This window comes from Saimiri boliviensis, chromosome 11 (genome assembly GCF_048565385.1).
Source record: "Saimiri boliviensis isolate mSaiBol1 chromosome 11, mSaiBol1.pri, whole genome shotgun sequence".
Classification (NCBI taxonomy): Eukaryota; Metazoa; Chordata; class Mammalia; order Primates; family Cebidae; genus Saimiri; species Saimiri boliviensis.
In genome coordinates this window covers 24,035,170-24,054,057 of record NC_133459.1, presented here as the reverse complement: position 1 = coordinate 24,054,057, position 18,888 = coordinate 24,035,170, and the positions used below count along the sequence as shown (strand labels likewise).

The 18,888-nt window shown below is 57.6% G+C and overlaps 1 protein-coding gene across 3 annotated transcripts; it reads right to left on the bottom strand.

Moving 5' to 3' along the window:
* Positions 1–596: 596 nt before the first annotated feature.
* On the bottom strand, positions 597–18,481 carry SELENON (selenoprotein N). Of its 3 annotated transcripts, XM_074380298.1 has the most exons (13): positions 18,245–18,481; positions 17,547–17,664; positions 16,591–16,692; positions 13,434–13,567; positions 9,891–10,100; positions 9,534–9,658; positions 8,878–9,015; positions 7,009–7,090; positions 6,665–6,853; positions 5,868–5,973; positions 4,658–4,770; positions 4,474–4,575; positions 597–3,177 (listed from the first exon to the last, which is right to left on the bottom strand). In XM_074380298.1, exons 1-13 carry the CDS (start codon positions 18,428–18,430, stop codon positions 3,007–3,009), a joined length of 1,776 nt encoding a protein of 591 aa, XP_074236399.1. In that variant the 5' UTR covers positions 18,431–18,481; the 3' UTR covers positions 597–3,006. The 3 variants fall into 3 exon arrangements, with proteins under 3 accessions (XP_074236399.1, XP_039329804.2, XP_074236398.1); XM_039473870.2 differs by lacking the exon at positions 16,591–16,692 and having other exon boundaries at positions 18,245–18,479; XM_074380297.1 differs by lacking the exons at positions 597–3,177; positions 16,591–16,692 and adding an exon at positions 3,185–3,727.
* Between the last annotated feature and the right edge of the window lie 407 nt (positions 18,482–18,888).

The window sequence follows — 18,888 nt, the reverse complement described above, 5'->3', positions numbered from 1 at the left end:
TCCCCTCCTGTGCAATGGCAGATCGTGGAAGTCCACGCTAGCTCTTTCTTGGGCATAGATGCTGATTTGGTGCCCCACTCAGAGCCCCTTGTAGGAAGAATGGAGACCCTTAAACTGGGAATTGCCTTCATCTCCCAAACCAATGACTAATACAAGGTCCAAAAGGTTGGATCAACTCTGCAGTGTGGTTTATGCCCCAAAGCCCTGTGGTTCAGGCCAAGGCTGGGCTGAGATTCTTTCTGCTCAGCATTTTTCCTTTCCCTCTTCTGTTTCCCTTCTTCTTTTACAGGTTTTTCTGGAAGTTCACTTCCTCAAAAAAATAAATCAATCACCTCATGCCTGCCTCAGGCTGTTTTTAAGACAATGAGTTTAACTTCAGGATCTTTCTCAACAGAAAGCACCAGATTCTCAAAACAGTTAAGTCCTACCATTTTTTCTATCACAAACTTATTTTGGGGAAGTCACTGAAGCCCTCTGGTGACTAAGATAGTCCTCGAAAGCATTCCAGCTCAAGTCAGCCCCAGAAGGGAGCCACCCCACGGAAGGGCAGAACTGACAACGTCCCACTCAAAGGAAAAGCGCTTAGAACCACCCTAGTCAGTCTTCTTTGATTTTATTACAGGGCATGTTGGGGACAGGGGAGGGAAGTGGCAACGGAGTGACAGGAGGGCAGCCTAGGCCCTCTCTCACCCTGAGCCTTGAGGCCTGGTAGACGACAAGAACTGCAGAGGCATCAGATGAGGCCTCGGAAAGTCCAGGCCATCAGCACCTTCCATGGGACCAGGAATGTGGAGTTGGCTCTCCAGGAACAGCACGAGAAAGGCTTGCATGAGCTACCCCCGCCACCTACACCTGACAGGATAGGGGAGACCCAGAGAGAGCATCAGGCGCCCTCCCTTCCCATTAAGGGGCACGGGGCACGGGAGCACTTCCCTCCAAGGACACACAGCCTGGCTGAGCTGGCTGGCGCATGCTCTTTCTGGTCTGGAGGTCAGAGGAGAGTGAAATACTCTGGTTTGAAAGGCCTTCCTTTCTACTTCGCGGAAAACAGGTAGGGAGGTGAGGGTGCAGTGCCAAAAAACACCCCCAAAACTCCACCTGGCTGAGTGACCCTGGGCAAGTCACTTCACTTCCTGGAGACTCGTATCAAGATGGGAACAATGAGCATGGCCTCACAGGTTTGTCGTGAGGATTAAGCGAGAAAGTGTGTGTAATATTACCGATGATTGCATGATACAAAATTGAAAACAAGGCTGGGTGCGGTGGCTCACGCCTGTAATCCCAACACTTTGGGAGGCTGAGGTGGGTGGACCACGGGGTTAGGAGTTCGAGACCAGCCTGATTAATATGGTGAAACCCTGTCTCTACTAAAAATACAAAAATTAGCCAGGCATGATGGCTTGTGCCTGTAGTCCCAACTAGTAGGGAGGCTGAGGCAGGAGAATTGCTTGAACCCGGAGGTCGAGGTTGCAGTGAGCTGAGATCGTGCCATCCCATTCCAGCCTGGGCAACAGAACAAGACTCTGTCTCAAAATAAAACAAAACAAAACAAAACAAAATTGAGAAGACGACTGGCTGGGGAAGGCTGAGTGGAAACACTCAAGGCAAGCAGGGGAAGTTGGTGGACAGAAGGCCTGGGAATGGCTGCAATGTAGCTTCCTTCTTCCTCTGCCAGGTTTAAGAGTGAGCCCCGGATGGGGAGAAAATTAGGGTCCCGGGAGGGGGCAGCCTGACGTCAAGGCCTGAATGAGAGTGCACGGGCGCCCACGGGCTGCGTGGAGGACGGGACCGCGCGGGGAGAACAGGGATCCTCTGAGGGCTGTTAAAAAGCTGAAGAGAAGGAAGAGAGGACTATTTCTTCCCACAGGTGCAGCTGCAAAGACATCAAGCTGGACCCATCAAGGATTTCAGATCCAGCCATCATGGGGCTGCTGCCGGGGACGCTAGTGCCCCTCCTTTCTCCTCAGCACCGGGGTTATAAAAAAATACCTACAAACCATGAGAAAGTTTGTGTAAAAACACTTTTCTACATGTATTAAAAAAAGAAACTGGCCGTGGTCAGTGGCTCAGGATGTGGACCAAAGTCCCAAGAGTGGCCAAGGGGAGTCCATGGCACCCCAGTGGTAGAAGAGGTAGCCTGGGGCACCCCTGTGGCCGGGACAGTGCTGGCTCTGGAGAAGGCTGCTCTTTGGCTGGGCTACGCTTCTGTGGATGCGAGGTCTGAGGGGCAGGAGGGATGGCAGGAGCCCTGGCTCCAGCAGTCCCATGGAGACCCTGTGCTGGGGTGGGCGGTGGGGGAGCCTTGGGCCTGGGCCTCAGGTAACCCCTTAGTGAACCCTATTGCTAAAGGCAGAAGCCTCTTCACAGTAAGCTCCCCAGACAGCTGGGGGAGCTGCAGGGGGTCCAGTCTGGTTTCCACTTCTGATGGAGGGTTCTGCCTAGAGGCTCCAGAAGGCTGTGTCCTACTGAGACCGACCCCAGCTGGGAACATCAGGCACAGGAGGGCAGCCTGGGGTATGGACAGGAACCAAGGCGCTAGATGAACAGAAGAGCCACCTTGGCAGCCTGGCTTCTGCCCGGGGCTTCTGGATATTTCCTTGGGGAAGGAAGCACGGAGAGGATGGTGGCCCTGTCTTCCTAGCCTACTCCTCCCTCCTCTTCTTCACCCCACAAGGGCCTAGACTGTCAGCTGGCTGGGAGAGGTCCAGGGAGTTCCCCCAGGCCCTGATCTGGGGGGGGCCCAAGCAGCTTCCAGAGCCAAGTGGGTAGGGAGAGGGTGACAGTCAGAGCTAGAGGTTCCTCTGCCCAGTCAGCCCAGGCACCCCTTGTTTCCCCACCACCATGGAGCCAAGGCTGTGACAGGCACCCTCAGTGGCTCTTGTACCCCAAGGCAGCCTAGGAGTGGGGGGGCGTGGGCGGCATCTGCAGTCTGCAGCGGGCTGAGGACCACGCTGGCTCTGGGGAGTGGGGGCCTGTGCATCACATCCCATCTGCTCCGTAGGCACCCTAGGGCTGGAGCAGGGGCAGGCCGCGCCGGAGCCCCTCCTTCAGGAACTGCATGTAGGTGGCCGTGGACGGGTCTTCAAAGGTGGGTGAGAAGCTGAAGAGATTGCTCTCGATTTCCTCGGGCTTCATGGAGGTGATGTCCAAGAAGTAGTTGGCGTTGATGTGGTGGACCTGGGAGAAGGGCTGGGTGAGGAGAGTGGGGAAAGGGGGCCCCCAGGCTCCCTGTGCCTTCTGCTCTCTGGGGAGAAGCAGGGACTCTCGAGCACTGGCAGTCCCCATCTGAGGCAGATGGTGGGCAGGCAGGCAGTCATGCAGTAAGCCCTGGCCAGCACCGGCCCCGCGCCCCACTCTGCACATGTGGGGCCCTCTAACGAGGGGGCTCCTCCCTGCCTTGCCCACGAGGTGAAAACCCAACACCTTCCAACATTGCCTCTTCCACTAGCCCTCTGCCCCACCCCCCAAAATGACCCTTCTCCTTGTTCCTGTGACCCCAAACTCCATCCCGCACTCCGTACCCACTTCTCTCACGGTATCCTCACACTTGGCAGCCTCCCCGTCGGCCTCTCGCTCCAGAAAGTGAGCTCCCTTAGCACGGGGCCATGTCTTTATCTTTGTGCCTGGCACAGAGTAGGTGCCCAGTAGATGAACAAACGAATGAACCGGCAGACGAGTGGCCAGCCTGTCGTCCTCCAGTTCCTGACACCATCTCATCACCCTGTGCCTGGACGGCAGACGCCTTCTGTGCGGTGCCCGCTCCTCTGCACCAAGACCCCACTGGACACTCTCCTGTGCCAGTCCCCGCTCCCCTGAGACCCTGGCCCCTCCTACAGCCTGGGTCCCACACTAGCCATGCCTTGGGACTTAAAGGATAACGGGTCGCTTCGATCAGATGAGCCAGAGCTCTGAGGCTTAAGGGCAGGCCCAAGTTCAAGGCCAGCTGCACTTCACTGTCTGCAGCATGTGTCAAGTCTCTGAACCTTTCTAGGCCTCTTTCCTTGTTTGTAAATGCGCATTCATGATCATCCATCTCCCAAAGCTGCTGTGAGGCCCCAGTGAGGAGGTGTGCCGAGTGCTGGGTAAGGGCCCTTAGCGAGAGGTGGGGTCTTGAATCCTGGCTCAGGGCCCTCTCCTGGTCTTCTCTGTCGCACGGCCTGGCTCTTCCCTCCCCTTCCGTCCCAGGACTGGTTGCCACGCCCCAAGGCGAGCCTTCCTTCCAGCCCATTTCTCGGGGGCGCTGACCCTGCTCCGGGACTGTGCTCACTGCTGCACAGTCCCAGTGAGCACCAGCTGCATCAGCGTTCCTGTTTCTACCTGGGGACAGCAGAGGCTCAGACTGGGTAAGAGACCAGCTTGAGGCTTTGCAGCCAAGAAGTGGCAGAGCCAGACCCGAAGCCCGAGGAAGCTGCACATCCATGCTGCCTGCGGGTTGCTCCCTGGGCCCTGTGGGGTCCGGGTGGGGGTGCCTACCACGGTGCCATTGGGCAGGCAGACCATCATCTCCACGGGGAAGCTGTACTTCTCCAGGTGCAGGCCAGCCAGCTTCTGGTGGGCCGGGTTCTCCTGGTTGCTCTGTGGAGACAGTTGTACACCCCTGATGCCGCGGCCCCTCCGCTGCTCCGAGGCTCCCGCTCTTGCACGCCTGCCCACTCACCTGCAGCTCTTCCAGCTCCTTTACCAGGGACCAGGTGCTGATGAAGCTCTCGTTGAGCAGGGTGAGGATGGGCGAACTTTCCAGGACGGTCTCCCGGAGAGTCCGCCCCGAACCTGTTCAGAAAGAGGAAAAAGCTGGAAGACAGAAGGGTGAGGCGCTCCCACATCTTGCTGGGGTGCAATCTTGCTTTGGGGAAACCTCACGGTTTACAGAACAGTCTCTGCACCCTGGTGAAATGACAGACTGAAAGAGCCTGACACAGAATAGGTGCTGAATAAATGGTAGTTGGAATTTACATCAATAACATGCCAGCATCCTGGGCTGAGTTTAGGGGTAGGGGTTCTACCTGGCCCCGGGGACTTGCAGACATTGACGGCTTCTTAAATCCAATGAAGGCTGTGCCCCAGGGCCTTCGCACAGGCTGTTCCTCTACCTGGCACACTCCATCTGATCACCTGACAAACTCCTACTCATACTTCAAAATCTCTGTGTAAATAGCACTGTCTTCACAAAGCCTTCCCTGACCCCCAGTTCTACACTCTGGTGCCACGCTGGATTGTCCCCTGTAGAACACGCAACCCACCTGTACTGATTCATTCAGTGTCTGCATTTGCACTGTCACCCCCTTTGAGGGCAGGGACCCTCTCTGACTTCCTCCCTGTGGGACACCAGCACCCTGCCCACTGCTGCACTGATGGTTGATGGGATGAGGGCAGGGCACTGTTTTATTCATCTTTGTGCCCGCTGCCAGGCACCTAAAGAACGTTGCATCTAGGAGGTCTTTGGTGAATTTTCTGAATAAATGAACGCAAGCCCAGCCTGTGGCCTGATTCTCTCTCTCACACATGTATAACACTTCCCAGCGTATGTGGCACATTCACCTCCATGCCCACAGCTCTGAGAGGTGAGTGTGTTACCCCCTCTTACTGCTGAGAAAACGAGGCTCAGGGAGGGGAGGTCACTTGGTCAAGGTTACCAGGCTGGCAATGGCTGAGTTTGAACCCCGTCTGCCTGGGCCCTTTCTTCAGCATCTGGTCACTCCCTCTGGGCTCAGCACAGAAACCCCAGGCCCTCACCCCACACCCCTACCATGGGCAGTCCCTGAGTCCCTCATGACTCAACAGGAGAGTCCCGTTGTCTCAGAGCTTCCAATACCCCACAAGGTATGGGCTTTCCCACTGTTCCCCTTATATCCAGCTGGGCCCCTCACCTCAGCAGGACTGGTCGTCCAGGGCCCCCCACAACAGGATCGAATGCACCAGCTTGTTCTCAGCCTTGGCTCGGTCGAAGGCCTCAGTGAATGGCAAGTAGGAGACCTGGGGTCACAAGAGACAGCGCGAAGCCGTCATCAAAGCGGCTAGGGTCCCACTGAGTCTAGTGTGTGCGTGTGTGTGTGTGTACATGTCTCTATGTACATTTGTATGTATATGTTTGTGTGTGTATATATGTTAGTGTGTGTGTCTGTATGTGTGTGTGAAGGGGGTGCTGCTGAGTTAGGGGATAGATGTCTCCTCCAAGTTATATTTACTTATTATTATTTTCATTTATTTATTTATTTTTTTGAGATGGAGTCTCACTCTCTTGCCCAGGCTGGAGTGCAGCGGCACAATCGTAGCTCACTGTCGCCTTGAACTCCTGGGCTCAAGCAGTCTTCCTGCCTCAGCCTCACTAAAGCTTTGGTATTACAGATGCCAGGTAATTAAAAAGATTTTCTGTAGATATGGGGTCTCGCTGTGTTGCCCAAACTGGCCTTGAACTCTTTTGGCCACAAGTGATTCTCCTGCCTCAGCCTCCCAAAGTTTTGGGATTACAGGCATAAGCCATTGCACCTGGCCTCTTCCTCCAAGTTCTGAATGACAGCAGGGAGGCCCCATTGGCACGAGCTGGGCCAACAGTGAGACAGCCTCAGCAGCAAGCCCCGCACACAGACCAGCGCCTGTGCCCAGCTGTGGCTCCCAGCCTCTGCCCATGCAGCTTCACCTGGCCTTCACCCCCGCCCAGCCTCACCTTCTTGAAGGGGTACATGGCCACCTCCAGGCAGCGGGCGGCCTCCTCCCAGCTCAGCTCCTGCTGCCACTTGATCTCCTCAAACACAAACTGCAGGGGCTCCCCCGAGGGCAGGTGGCTGTCAATCACGCTGCCATCCTCATCCAGGATCATGGAGGGCACTGAGGGGCCCGTGGCCTCCAGCTCCATCTGGGCCAGAGGTCAGTGGTTGGGGGAAGGCTCAGAGATGGTCGAAAATCCTCAGGGGGTCTCCGAGAGACCCTCCAAGATGCTCCACTCATTGCAGAGCAAAGGCAGGCTCCTGTGGCCGAACCCACCTGGATGGGAGCCTCCTGTGCACTCACCTGGGGTATGTAGCCAATGTCCACCTCCATGTTGCTGCTTTCACTGGCCCCATAAAGCCACTCCATGTCCACATTCAGAGACCTGGGGATGACCAGGGCAGAGTGATACCGTCATCAAAGCCCATTATCTGTGTCAGACTTTATCTCACGTAACACGTGCAGCTGTCTCCATTTTCCAGATAAGGACACAGGCTTCTCAAGGTGAACGCCTGCTCTCAGAGCCACCGGGATTCTGGCTGCAGAGCCCAGGCCTTCTCCCCACCAGGCTGCCCCTTCCTAAGGCACTGGAGCCACTTCACCATCTGCCAGTCTTGCTCCTCACAGTTCACCAAGGGCCTGCACAGCCATGGCCCATGTACTGCCCAGGACCCTTCAAGGCAGAGAGATAGCCAGTGCCTTTCGGCGGGTCACAGGAATGAAATGAGCACCGTGGTCCCTGCACAGACCTCTGGCAGGCAGCAGGAAATCTGACAGTGCAATCTGCAGATCCGCCACACGGAGGAGCCCCAGCACTGACAAACCACCACCTCCCCAGCAGGCAGGTGGCACAGCGGGGCAGAGCTAGGCACCCCCGGGGGTCAGCAGTCCCTGACACCTGGTCCTCAGACACGAGCCCAGGAGCAGCTGGTCCTGGAGCTGGTCACTGCCTCTCCTGTCCCACACAGGCCCCCTCCTCAACAACCCTGGGTTAGAGGCAGGTGTGCCCAGCCTTAGGCCCACAGATGGAGGGTTTGTGCCCTCCTCTTCCATTTCCCTTTGACTGGGAAGCCCCTGCCCTGCCCACTCTGGGGAGGGAGGGATTCCACCCCCACTCCTAGGGGTAACTTTCTCTTCTCACGTTACCCAACCGTCCTTTCACACCGGCCCCGTGGGTGCAAGAGGCCAGGAGTCAGTCTCCCACCTAACCCTACGGAGGGCCGGGGCCTTGCGCACGGCCGCACGGCCCAAGGGTGCCACAGCCAAGACTCAACTGCAGACTTCCTGGCTCCCAGCCCAGGTCTTGTCCCTGTAAAGCAGTCAGTCAGGCCCGCTAGGTGGCCACTTGCTATCAGGAATCTGGAAAAACTTGAAGCCAGGGCCTCCTGGGTCCCCTGCTCTGCTGACAGGTGGCCAGCCCTGAGCAGGGGAGGCAGGCAGGGGGTGGCCGGTGCAGCCCCATCCCAGAAGCCCCTCCAAGGCTCTGCGGCAGTGGAGGGCCCGCCTGCAGCCTTTGTATGTGCTGTTCCTCTGCCTGGTGAAATCCCTGGAGCCCCTGGTGTCTGCTGAGATGACCTTCTTCTTCTGGGAAGCCTTCCCACACCCCACAGCCAGGTTCCTGGCTAGCTGCTGGCCTTCCCCTTGGTGGCATGCACAGGCTCTGGTTACAGCTCTGCCTGGGGCCTGTCAGCAATGTGCGGGCGGGGAGGCCCAGCTTCAGGAAGGGTCTGCGGGCTGCTGCGCTGGGTCCCAGGCATAGAGGTGGAAGGCCAAGCCACGGGGTGCCTGGGAAGAGCTGGCGGGTGACCGGCTCATCCCCTTGCCTGCCTCGTGCCACCTTCTCCCGCCTCATGCCGCCTTCTCCCACGTCAGCCCCAGGAGATGGGCTCTGGGGAGCCAAGGAAGGGCAGAGACAGAAGGAGCCCCTAGGCTCCTGGAGCTGAGGAACAGGACCGGCTGGCTGCAGGAGGGAGCCGAGGAACAGGACCGGCTGGCTGCAGGAGGGAGCCGAGGAACAGGACCGGCTGGCTGCAGGAGGGAGCCGAGGAACAGGACCGGCTGGCTGCAGGAGGGAGCCGAGGAACAGGACCGGCTGGCTGCAGGAGGGAGCCGAGGAACAGGACCGGCTGGCTGCAGGAGGGAGCCGAGGCTGGGCCAGGGTCAAGCTCCCACCTGTGGTTGGGGACGAAGAGCCGGAAGTCGCGGACGTGGGTGGCATCTTTGGAGAGGATGATGTGGCCGGTGAACTGGGCAGGGGAGAACCAGAAGGGGAAGTCGGGCGGCTCACTGAGCTGGAACTCGGCGTGGATCCTGTGGGGAGGAGACCTGCTGCGCCAGAGCTGCCCACCTTCTCCCCAGGAGCCCGGAAAGCCTTGGCCAGACTCATCAGGGAGAGGAGGCCAAGTGTGGGGGTGGAAGTGGGTGGGCCGGGGAGCCACAGCTAGGCCCTCCAAATGCCGCCCGTCCTTCAAGGCCCAGGTCACGTGCCCTTCCTCCAGAAGCCCGGCCTGGACCCCCTTCCCAAGCTCCCACAGCTTCTAGAGAGCATGCATGACTAGGTGTCCTGCCTACTTCTGGGTGGATGGCACACCCATGGCTGCCAGCCCCATGCCAAGCAAGTTCCACAGCTTTTCTTTCTGAACCTTCATGTGCCCCATGAGGAAGTTATCAGCACCTAGATCCACAGATGAGGAAACTGAGGCTCAGGGAGCCAAGCTGCTTGCCTGAGACGGCAGGGGGAGGAGAGGTGAGCTGGGGGCCTCGAGCCGGGCACCCGCCTCCGGCCGCAGTGTCCGCGCCTCTCCGAAGCTCCCGAGTGGCCCACTCACCGGAACATCACAGTGTAGTAGAAGTCACTGACGGCAGTCAGGCAGGCCACCGCCCCCTGAGGGGCAAAGCGGGTCTTCACGAAGGGCCTTGGGTGGAACATGCTCAGGAGCCGGTGGATGATGACCTGGGATGGAGGGAGGCGAGCGCTGGCTTGCCGGGCCCCGCTGGGCCTGGATCCGCTGGGGTGGGGGTCAGCCCAGACCGGAAGGCCCAGGGGCCCCGTGGGGAAGGGGCAGGTCCAGAGGGAGGCAGGAGAGCAGTGGGGCAGGCCTGGCACTGGGGTGCAGGCACAGATGGAGGGGTGACCATTCCTGGGCCGGGGCGGTGTGGCCCCAGGTGGCACTGGCTGTCCTCACCTCCTTGCCCTTGGGCGGCGGCGGATAGAAGCGGTTGTTGGACAGGTAGCCAGTGAAGACGCTCAGCTCACTGGGGATGATCCACCAGGGCTTGCCCAGCTCCTGGCCTGGCGGGGGAAGGAAGGGCTGGAAGTGGCGGGCGGCAAACACTGCCCTCGGTGAGGCTGCAGTCGTCCAGTTTCGGAGGCCAGACAGGGTGAGGCGGGAGACCTGGGGCAGGGGAAAGCGAAGCCCCAGGAATCTGAGAACCATGACTCTGGGGTCTCCTGTCCCATGTGGGTGGAGGTTCCCCCAGGCCCAGAGCCAGCCCACACCGAGGGAGCAGATGGACCCCAGGGAGGTTCCTGCCCCAGTGTTGGCCACAAGCTTGGCAATACCCCACCCAAGAAAGGCTCCTCTGCCCTCTCCAGTGCCTCTGCAGACCATCAAGGGGCAGCCCAGGCCAGAGCAGCTCACTCAAGGGCAGGGCTGGAATGGGTGGTAGGGCTCTGTGCCTCGCATGGTCCTGCCTCCATCCTCTGCATAAGCTCGTGGGCCAGCCTTGGGTGCCCCACCCTGCCCAGGCTTCCTGGGCCTCCAGCAGCCCTGCTCTCCCTCCCCCACCTCCTCTTCAAGTCTCTTCCCAGGGACTCATGTCCCACCGGCCAGCTCAGGGTTTTGGTTTGGAGCTAAGTCCGATGAGGGTGGTGGGCAATCATGTCCGAGGTGAAATCTCTAGGGTCAAGAGCAGAATGAGACCACAGGGAAGGGGAAGGAGGGACACCCCAGAAGCGCCCTGCCCTAAGTACAGCCTGCCCCACCCTGGCTGAGCAGCGTGGACCAAGGCCTCCTCTAAGCCCGCGTCCTCATCAGCGACCTGCCTCGTCTCTGTCTGACAGGCTGATAGCCTGGAGAGGAGACTCAGAGTCCACAGATCTGTCTACACGTCGGCTGGTCTTCGAGGAGCAGCGGGTTCCCTCTCCTGTCCCCACCTCCATGGCAGCAGGAGCTCAGGCTTGGTGGGAGGTGGGAGGAAAGCAGTGTGGAGAGCTCCCACGGAGAGAGATTGAACAGGCGGTTCTCAAGGCAGAGCGGCTGTGTGGGGCCAGGCTGAGCCCGCCCTGCTGGGTCCTTTTTGTGGGCTGGCCACCCCCTGCAGGGGACCTGCCAGAGATGGGTGCTGGGCTTGGTGCAGCTCTGCCTGGGGGCCAGGGCTGGGGGTGCTGTTCCTGCCCCAACCCAGTTCTTGCTGTCTGTGGGGCACTCATCCGCTCGGACCAGCCCATCACTGCCAAACCCAGAGATGGGCTCCCCAGCTGCTTCTGTGGAAGGGCAGACCCGAGTTTCAACCACTGCCTAGACCTCTGCCTGCCTGCTGGGCTCTCTCTCTTTGGCTGAGAAGAACACGTTGAATCATTTGTTCATTCAACAAAATGTTTTGTGCACCTACTATATACACAGTTTATATCAGGGTACACTGCACACCCTGTCTTCTTGGAGTTCATAGTGGGAGACGGCAAGTGAACAGGAACAAAAATGGGCACTGCCCTTCCCTGAGCTCCTCCATGGAATTCCCATCCCTCCCTGAACCTGCAGCAATGAGGTTAAGAAAGGGGCTCCCAGCCAGGTGCGGTAGCTCACACCTGTAACCCCAGCACTCTGGAAGGCCAAGGCGGGTGAATCACGATGTCAAGAGATTGAGACCATCCTGGCCAACATGTCTCTACTACAAATACAAAAAAATTAGCTGGGCGTGGTGGCTCATGCCTGTAGTCCTAGATACTTGGGCGTCTGAGGCAGGAGAATCGCTTGAACCTGGGAGGCAGAGGTTGCAGCAAGTCGGGATCGCACCACTGCACTCCAGCCCGGTGACAGAGCAAGACTCCGTCTCAAAAAAAAAAGAGGGGGCTTCCCAGCATTGCTTCCCTGGGCTGGGTGAGGTAGTAATTCCACTGTAGGTGCCAGCCTCACGGTCATTCCAGTTTTTTCTGCCATGTGGCCACCAGGCTCTAAAGCTGGGTACTGCCATGGGGCTGCTGCTGGGCGGTGGACACCCAGCACCCACCGGGACCTCAACTTCAACATGTGCAGACTGACCTCATTCTCTCCCCACTCCCTGCTTCAGTCCCCATCTGGGCAAGCAGCCCACCATGTCCCTGGTCCCCAGCCAGAAGCCTGAGTCATCCAACTCCTGCCCACCATTGTCCATGAGGAGCCACGCCCTGCCCTTTCTTCCTTCCCCAGCACCCACAGGCTTCCCTAACCCTCCATCACCTCCACCTCTCCCGTCCAGACCTGGTCGTCTTGCTTTCCATTTCTCCCTATTCTCCCCATGCCCCCCATGCCCTGTCCCTGGCCTGGGAAGCCCAGGTCTGATGTGGAAGCTCTTATTTAAAATCTGCTTGCTCCTGTAATCCTAGCACTTTGGGAGGCCAAGGTGGGTGGATCAACTGAGGTCAGGAGTTCAAGACCAGCCTGGCCATCATGGAGAAACCCCATCTTAAAAAAAAAAAAAAGAAAGGATTTAAAATCTGCTTGCTATTCTGCCGCCACAGAATGAAGGCTAAGGTCAGGCCACAAGGCTCTTGGTGGGGTCTGGCAACTTCTCTCCGGGCCCACTGACCAGGAGGCCCTTTGTGGGTCCTGCATGCCCTGGACCCAGCCCCACCAGCCGTCTGGCCTCAGTGACCAGCCTGGCACTTCCTGCCTTCAGGCCTCTGTTTGTGCTGAAGTGGTGCTGGCTGAGATGAAAGGGCTGGGTCAGTGTGGGCTGGGCACAGAGAGGCAGTGTTCCTGGCAACGGGAACCACATGTGAGAAGGCTCCCAGTTGGAAGAAAGCCTGGGGATTTGGAAGGAAGGAAGCATGTCTGGTGTGGTTGGAATAGAGGAAGCCCAGGGAGGGGAGGAGGGAGTGGGAGAGCGAGCAGAAGGGCAGGCAGGGGCCGAGGCAGCTTCGTCCTAGAATGCGCTCAGGAGCCGTCCAAAGGGCCTTGGGTGAGGGAGGGGCTGGCAAGGACAGCATCTGTCCACCTCCTACCTCCACCTTCCCAGGTGCCATCCCCCGGAAAGCCCTCTGCTGGGGACCAAACCTCAGGTCTAGATCATCAGAGTTCCGCAGAGGCCCTATCAGGTGCCAGGCATCATGCTATGGCCTGCGGCGAAGAGATGGACGTGCGGGAAGTAATCATAATACGCAGGGCAGCCGCATTAACAGGGTCTCTACTGCACTTGCTGCTTCCTCCGAGACCCCGCCCACCTTGCTCAGTCACCCTGCTGAGCCCTCCCCATCCTGCAGTCTACCAGATGTCACTTCCTCTAGGAAGCCATCCCAGATTCCCCCAACTGGGGTGGAGGCTAATGCTTCTCTCTCCTGCTCCCTCAGCAAGCTGTACACCTGGACAGCAGGGACAACATCACAGCCACGTGGACCCCAGGGCCTGGCATGGGGCCTGGCTCCAGTGGGCACACAGAGGGCAGAGGGAGGAAAGATGAAAGGAGCAGAGCCTCGTCCTCAGGAGGCGGATGTGCACGGATGACCCTGCTGCCTGGGGTCCCCAGCTCACCCCTAAGAAGCCATCTTTGCTCTTGGTCATGGTCTCCGGGAGCAGAGGCTGGAATCGGGCTTCTACGGTGAGCGTCTCCTCGCTAGGGTCAGGGGGCAGCTCCTCCTCCTCGTAGCTGGCCTCAGGAGTTGACCCTATGAGACACAGATCATCAGAGGCACTGGCCTCATGGGGCAGGGCTTGCCTCTCCCTGGACATCCACACTAGCCGGTTATTAATGGAGCCAGGCAGGGGTGAGGGGTGCGGGGGTAGCTGGGGTGTTAACAGTTAACAATCACCAAAGTAACAACCAGTGTATCACAGTTTAGTTTCAGGATAGCCCAGGGAGGCAGATAATAACATGACCAACTCCATTTGACAAATGAGAAAGAGAAGACTCAGAAAGGTGAAGCCACTTCCCCAGGTCACATAGCTAGATGGTGGGGGAATCAGGGTGGAAACCCAGGCCTGTTTACTCTCAACCCATGACCAAACAGGACCCTTTTCTGGGTCTTCTGAGACTGAGAGGAACTCAGTCAAGGGAACCCGAGTTATGAATGAAAGCAAGAAACAGAATCAGGCTATCTTTGGTGTCAAAGGGAGAGCATTGGTTTGGGAGCCAGGAGACCCATTTTCCCCTGCTTTTTTTTTGTTGGCGGGGGGCATTCCCCAGCTGCAGGAAGGGCTGAACTGGCAGTGGCTGGACTTGATTTCTTGGATCTTTTCCTGCTCAGAGATCTGGCAAGTCTGTAACCTTCCCAGTGTGGAAGGAGTCATTTTGAAGCGCTAAGGGAGAAATGATGTCTGTTTCAAAAGGGGTGAGGAATAGACACCAATAAAAAAATGGAGCTGGGTTGGGGGTCTTGCCCTGTCTGCTCTCTCAGGGCTGGGTCATGGTACAGAGATGATGCCTGGCATTTGCTGGCTGACTGGCTAGCAGGCTGAATGATGTATTAGAAGCAGTTCTCACCCAGAAGTCCTCAAAAGCACCGAGGATGCCTTTAAGCTGCAGATGCTCACAGCCACCTCAGACCTACTGAATCAGAATCTGCAGGGGCGAGAGTCTGGAAACTGCCCTTTTAACGGCTCTCCCTGCTGCTCCGGATGCAAATGCCTATTCTGCAGAATCACTGTGATTTCTGTATTTGTAAGTCAATGCAATGAAACTTTCCAAAACAATCTAGAAACCCCAGGGAAAGGGAGCAACAGGAAGAGGCATGGTTATTAGTCAGCCTTGCTTATTCAGTTCTTTTACTGATATCACAGATAAATATTAGTAATAATGACTCCCAGCTGGACAAGGCGGCTCACACCTGTAATCCTGGCACTTTGGGAGGCTGAGGTGGGTGGATCACCTGAGGTTAGGAGTTTAAGAACAGCCTGGTCAACATGAAACCCCGTCTCTACTAAAAATACCAAAATTAGCTGGGTGTGTCAGCACACACCCGTAATCCCAGCTACTCGGGAGGCTGAGACAGGAGAATTGCTTGAACCTGGGAGGTAGAGGTTGTAGTGAGCCAAGCACTCCAGCCTGGGCAACAGAGCAAGACTGTCTCAAAAATAAATAAATAATAATAATAATGATTCCTCCACCATCTCGCTGTACCAACTGGGCAAGTAATTTTACCTCTCTGAGCCTTTACTTTCTCATTTGTCAAATGGAGTTGCTAATGACGTTATTAATTATAATAATAAAACTCAGCATTTTACAGCCCCTTTGGCTTTTTAATAAAAAGTTTTTTTTTTCCTGACTTATAAGTAACACTTGCCCATTATAGGCCATTTGTAAAAATTTTAAGGGATAAGGCAGAAAATTAAACACATGCGTAACTCTGCCAATAGCACTAGTTGGCTCTATTTCCTGCTTGATTTGATTTTTTCCCCCCTTTGATTGCTCCAAACGCGGTCCATTTTTACATTCACAGCTTAGAGGTAATGGAGGCATTCTTTGACTCTGTTGGAGAAAAAGATTTCTGTGCAAACAAATTAAAAGTGCCCCTCAAGCCCAGCAAGCTTTGCTAAAGTGCCATTATGAGAGAACTCTCACTCGGGCCACAAAAAAGGACCAAACGGTGGCTGTGCAGATGCTCAGAAGTGTATGCGAAATAAGAGGTACAGGCAGGGCCACAAGGGGACGACCTGTTTATCTGCCATCTGCTTTCATGACAGAACTGCCTGCCCCCGAGACACTGACACACACCCTCTCCAGCTCATCAGCAATTTTCATCTGACCTCCCTCCTCTAGCAGCAACTGCAGGTCACCAGGCCAGCACGGAGCCAACCTACACAATCCACCCGCGAAAACCAGCAGGCCCGTGACAGGGCTCTGGTGCTTACACACCGAAACAACCAGCATGTCTCTCTTGCCTTTCCCATCAATGACTGACGTACACCAAGCAAGCTGTAGGTGCCCAAGATCCTAGGTTCAAGAAATGTCACAAGAAGTTGGAAGAAAACGGACACAGAGGTTGGGGTGGTGGGGGAGGGGGGGGCAGCGAGAGAAGCATTTTATAATTCATTAGACCATTTCAGCCCCTCATGTTTAATCGAAAACTAAATAAATAATCACTGATTACAACTAGGCAAAAATGATAGCAAGAATGAAAGAGGAGACCAGATGAGGTGGCTCACACCTGTAATCCCAACACTTTGGGAAGCCAAGACCGGAGGATCACTTGAGGTCAGGAGTTCAAGACCTGACTAACATGGTGAAACCCCATCTCTACTAAAAATACAAAATTAGCTGGGCATGCTGGCAGGTGCCTGTAATTCCAGCTCTCGGGGAGGCTGAGGCAAGAGAATTGCTTGAACCAGGGAGGCAGAGGTTGCAGTGAGCCGAGATCATGCTACTGTACTCCAGCCTGACAGCAAGACTCTGTCGCAAAAAAAGGGAAAGGAAGGAAGGCGGGAGGGAGGGAGGGAGGAAGGAAAGAAGGAAGAGAGGGAGGGAGGAGGGAATAGGAATCTGAAAGCATCTAAGCAGTTTCAAATTTAGTATATAGCTCTTGGCTGGGTGCGCTGGTTCACACCTGTAATCTCAGCACTTTGGGAGGCCACGGTAGGAGGATCATTTGAGCCCAGGAGTTTGAGACCAGCCTAGGCAACATAGTGAGACCATACTCTATAAAAAATAGAAAGATGAGCTGGGCATGGTGGCACATCCCTGTAGTCCCGTTACTCAGGAGACTGAGGCAGGATGATCAATTGAGCCAGTGAAATTGAGGCTGCAGTGAGCTGTGATTACACCACTGCCCTCCAGCCTGGGTGACACAATAAGACCCTGTCTCAAAAAAAAAAAAAAAAAAAAAAAAAGTTACAGCTGCTGTCTACTGGAAATCCACTATATATTTGTCACTATGCATTTCTTTTCTCTCTCCTCAGACCTGTGAGCTGGTGCAGGATCCCGGAGCCAGACGGCCCCAGTTCTCACCCTGGCGCCCAGTTCTCACCTTTCTACCTTGGGATACTGCCTACCTGTGCCTTAGTCTCTCAAACTATCAAACGTGGGGATCAAGGCAGTGTCCATCTTCCAGCTGATGTTTAAAGAGAGAACCCACATGAAGTACTTAAATGTCTGGCATGGAGGTAGCCAAGGAATAGGTTTTTTTGTTTGTTTTTGGTTTTGCTTTATTTGTTTTGAGACAGGGTCTCACCCTGTCACCCAGGCTGGAGTCTAGTGGTGTGATCTTGACTCACTGCAACCTCTGTCTGGTGGCCTCAAGTGATCCTCCCACCTCAGCTCCCCAGGTAGCTGGGACTACAGGTGTGCGCCAGCACACCCGGCTAATTTTTGTATTTTTGTAGGGATGGGATTTGCCATGTTGGCCAGGCTGGTCTTGAACTCCCGGGCTCACGCGATCCTCCCATCTCCCAAAGTGTTGGGATTCCAGGCGTGAGCCACCTCGCTGACCCAAGAATGTTAACTGGTATTATTCCTCACAGTTTGAGATAAACAGGCTCAGGGGTTGCTGGAGCAGCTCGCTCAAGCCACCAGCTAGAAAGTGTCAGCGCTGGGAGAAGTCCAAGGCCTCTGGGACCCCAGGAGCTTCCCTCCACTCCAGACAGCCGCTCCTGCTCAGTGAAGACACAGTGGCCAAGGCGCCCTCCTCCCCAGTCGCCAGTCTCTCCTGGTACCTGTTAGCTTCTCAGCAATGGGCTTGAACTCCTCGGGGCTGATGTACATGTCCCCGTCAGTGTCCAAGGAGGAAAAGAGAAAAAGGCCATCTGTTCCCAAGGTCTTCAGCGCTGATTCCTAATTGGGAGGAGAGACGAGTCTGATAACCAGTTGGCAGCCGGGTCTCCTGGTCCCCAACAGGCCGTTGCTTCGGGATGGAGCCCATCCTGCCACCATCTTCCTGAGTTCTCCCAGTGCCTCCAGGTCCATCCGTGCAAATGTCACCTCTGCACCGCCCCAGAGCCTCCAGTCCCTCTGGTCCCTCTGCGTGCCCCTCCCAGTCTGTCCCCAGCCCGCCTTCTGCCTGGCCCTGTTCCTCCTGCACCCTCTGTCCTCTCCCGAGTCCCCTCCTCACTGCTCCAGGGCTTCCCAGTGCCCCTTTCAGATTCTGCGGGGTTCCAGCTTCACTGCGCCCAGGTCACCCCTCTGGACAGGCCCCTCCAGTCTGTCCCCGCTGCATACAGGCCTCCGTTCGCCTCCTCCCCATCAGCCCGGCCCCAGGTACCCCCCAACCCGGCTCCCGCGCCCCCTTCCTACTCGTTCCCCTCCGCCCCTCGCCCCCTCCCGACTCGCCCCTGCCCACGCGTCCCTCGCGCTGGAGGCTCGGCCCTTCAGTCCCCGCGCCCGCGCCCCCGCCCCGGCCCGCTAGGGCCCGGACCTGCCGCGCGGCCGCCTGGGCCTCGGCGTGGAGGGCGCAGACCCGGACGGCGGCGGCGGTGGCTGCGGCCAGCAGGGCTCCGAGCAGCGCCAGGGCGCGGGTGCGGCGGCGGGGCGGCCGCTCGGGAGGCGGCGCGGCGGGGCCGGGGCCGGGCGGCCCGCGCTGGCCCAGCCGGGCCCGGCCCATGGCGGCGGCTGGCAGCGGCTCCGGACGGCCCCCGACGCGAAGGAGCCGGGCCAGGGGCGGGGCGGCCGGGGCGGGGCCGGGGGCGGGGCGGCCGGGCGGGGGTCGCTGTGTCCCGGCTTCCGGGCCTGTCCCGCGCCCAAGGCGGGGTCGGCTACCCCAAGCGCCAAACGGGGCTGAGCGCGTCCACGCGGTCGGGTCCGCAGCCCCGGCCACCCCGGCCTCCCCAGGCCGCTTCCTGCCTCTCCGCGTCCCTTCCTGTGCGTCCCGAAGCTGAGCCAGGCCTCTGCGGCCCGCTTCCCCGGCCGAGCCCGGAGAGCGATTCCAGGCTGGGGACTGGCACAAAAAAGGGTCTGGGGCCGGAGGCTCGGGAGAAGCCACACACCCCGTGCTCTCCTGGAGAAGGGGAGTCGGGGGCCACCGGGGCTTCGTGTCCACCTCTGCTGACAGCCGTGCACGAG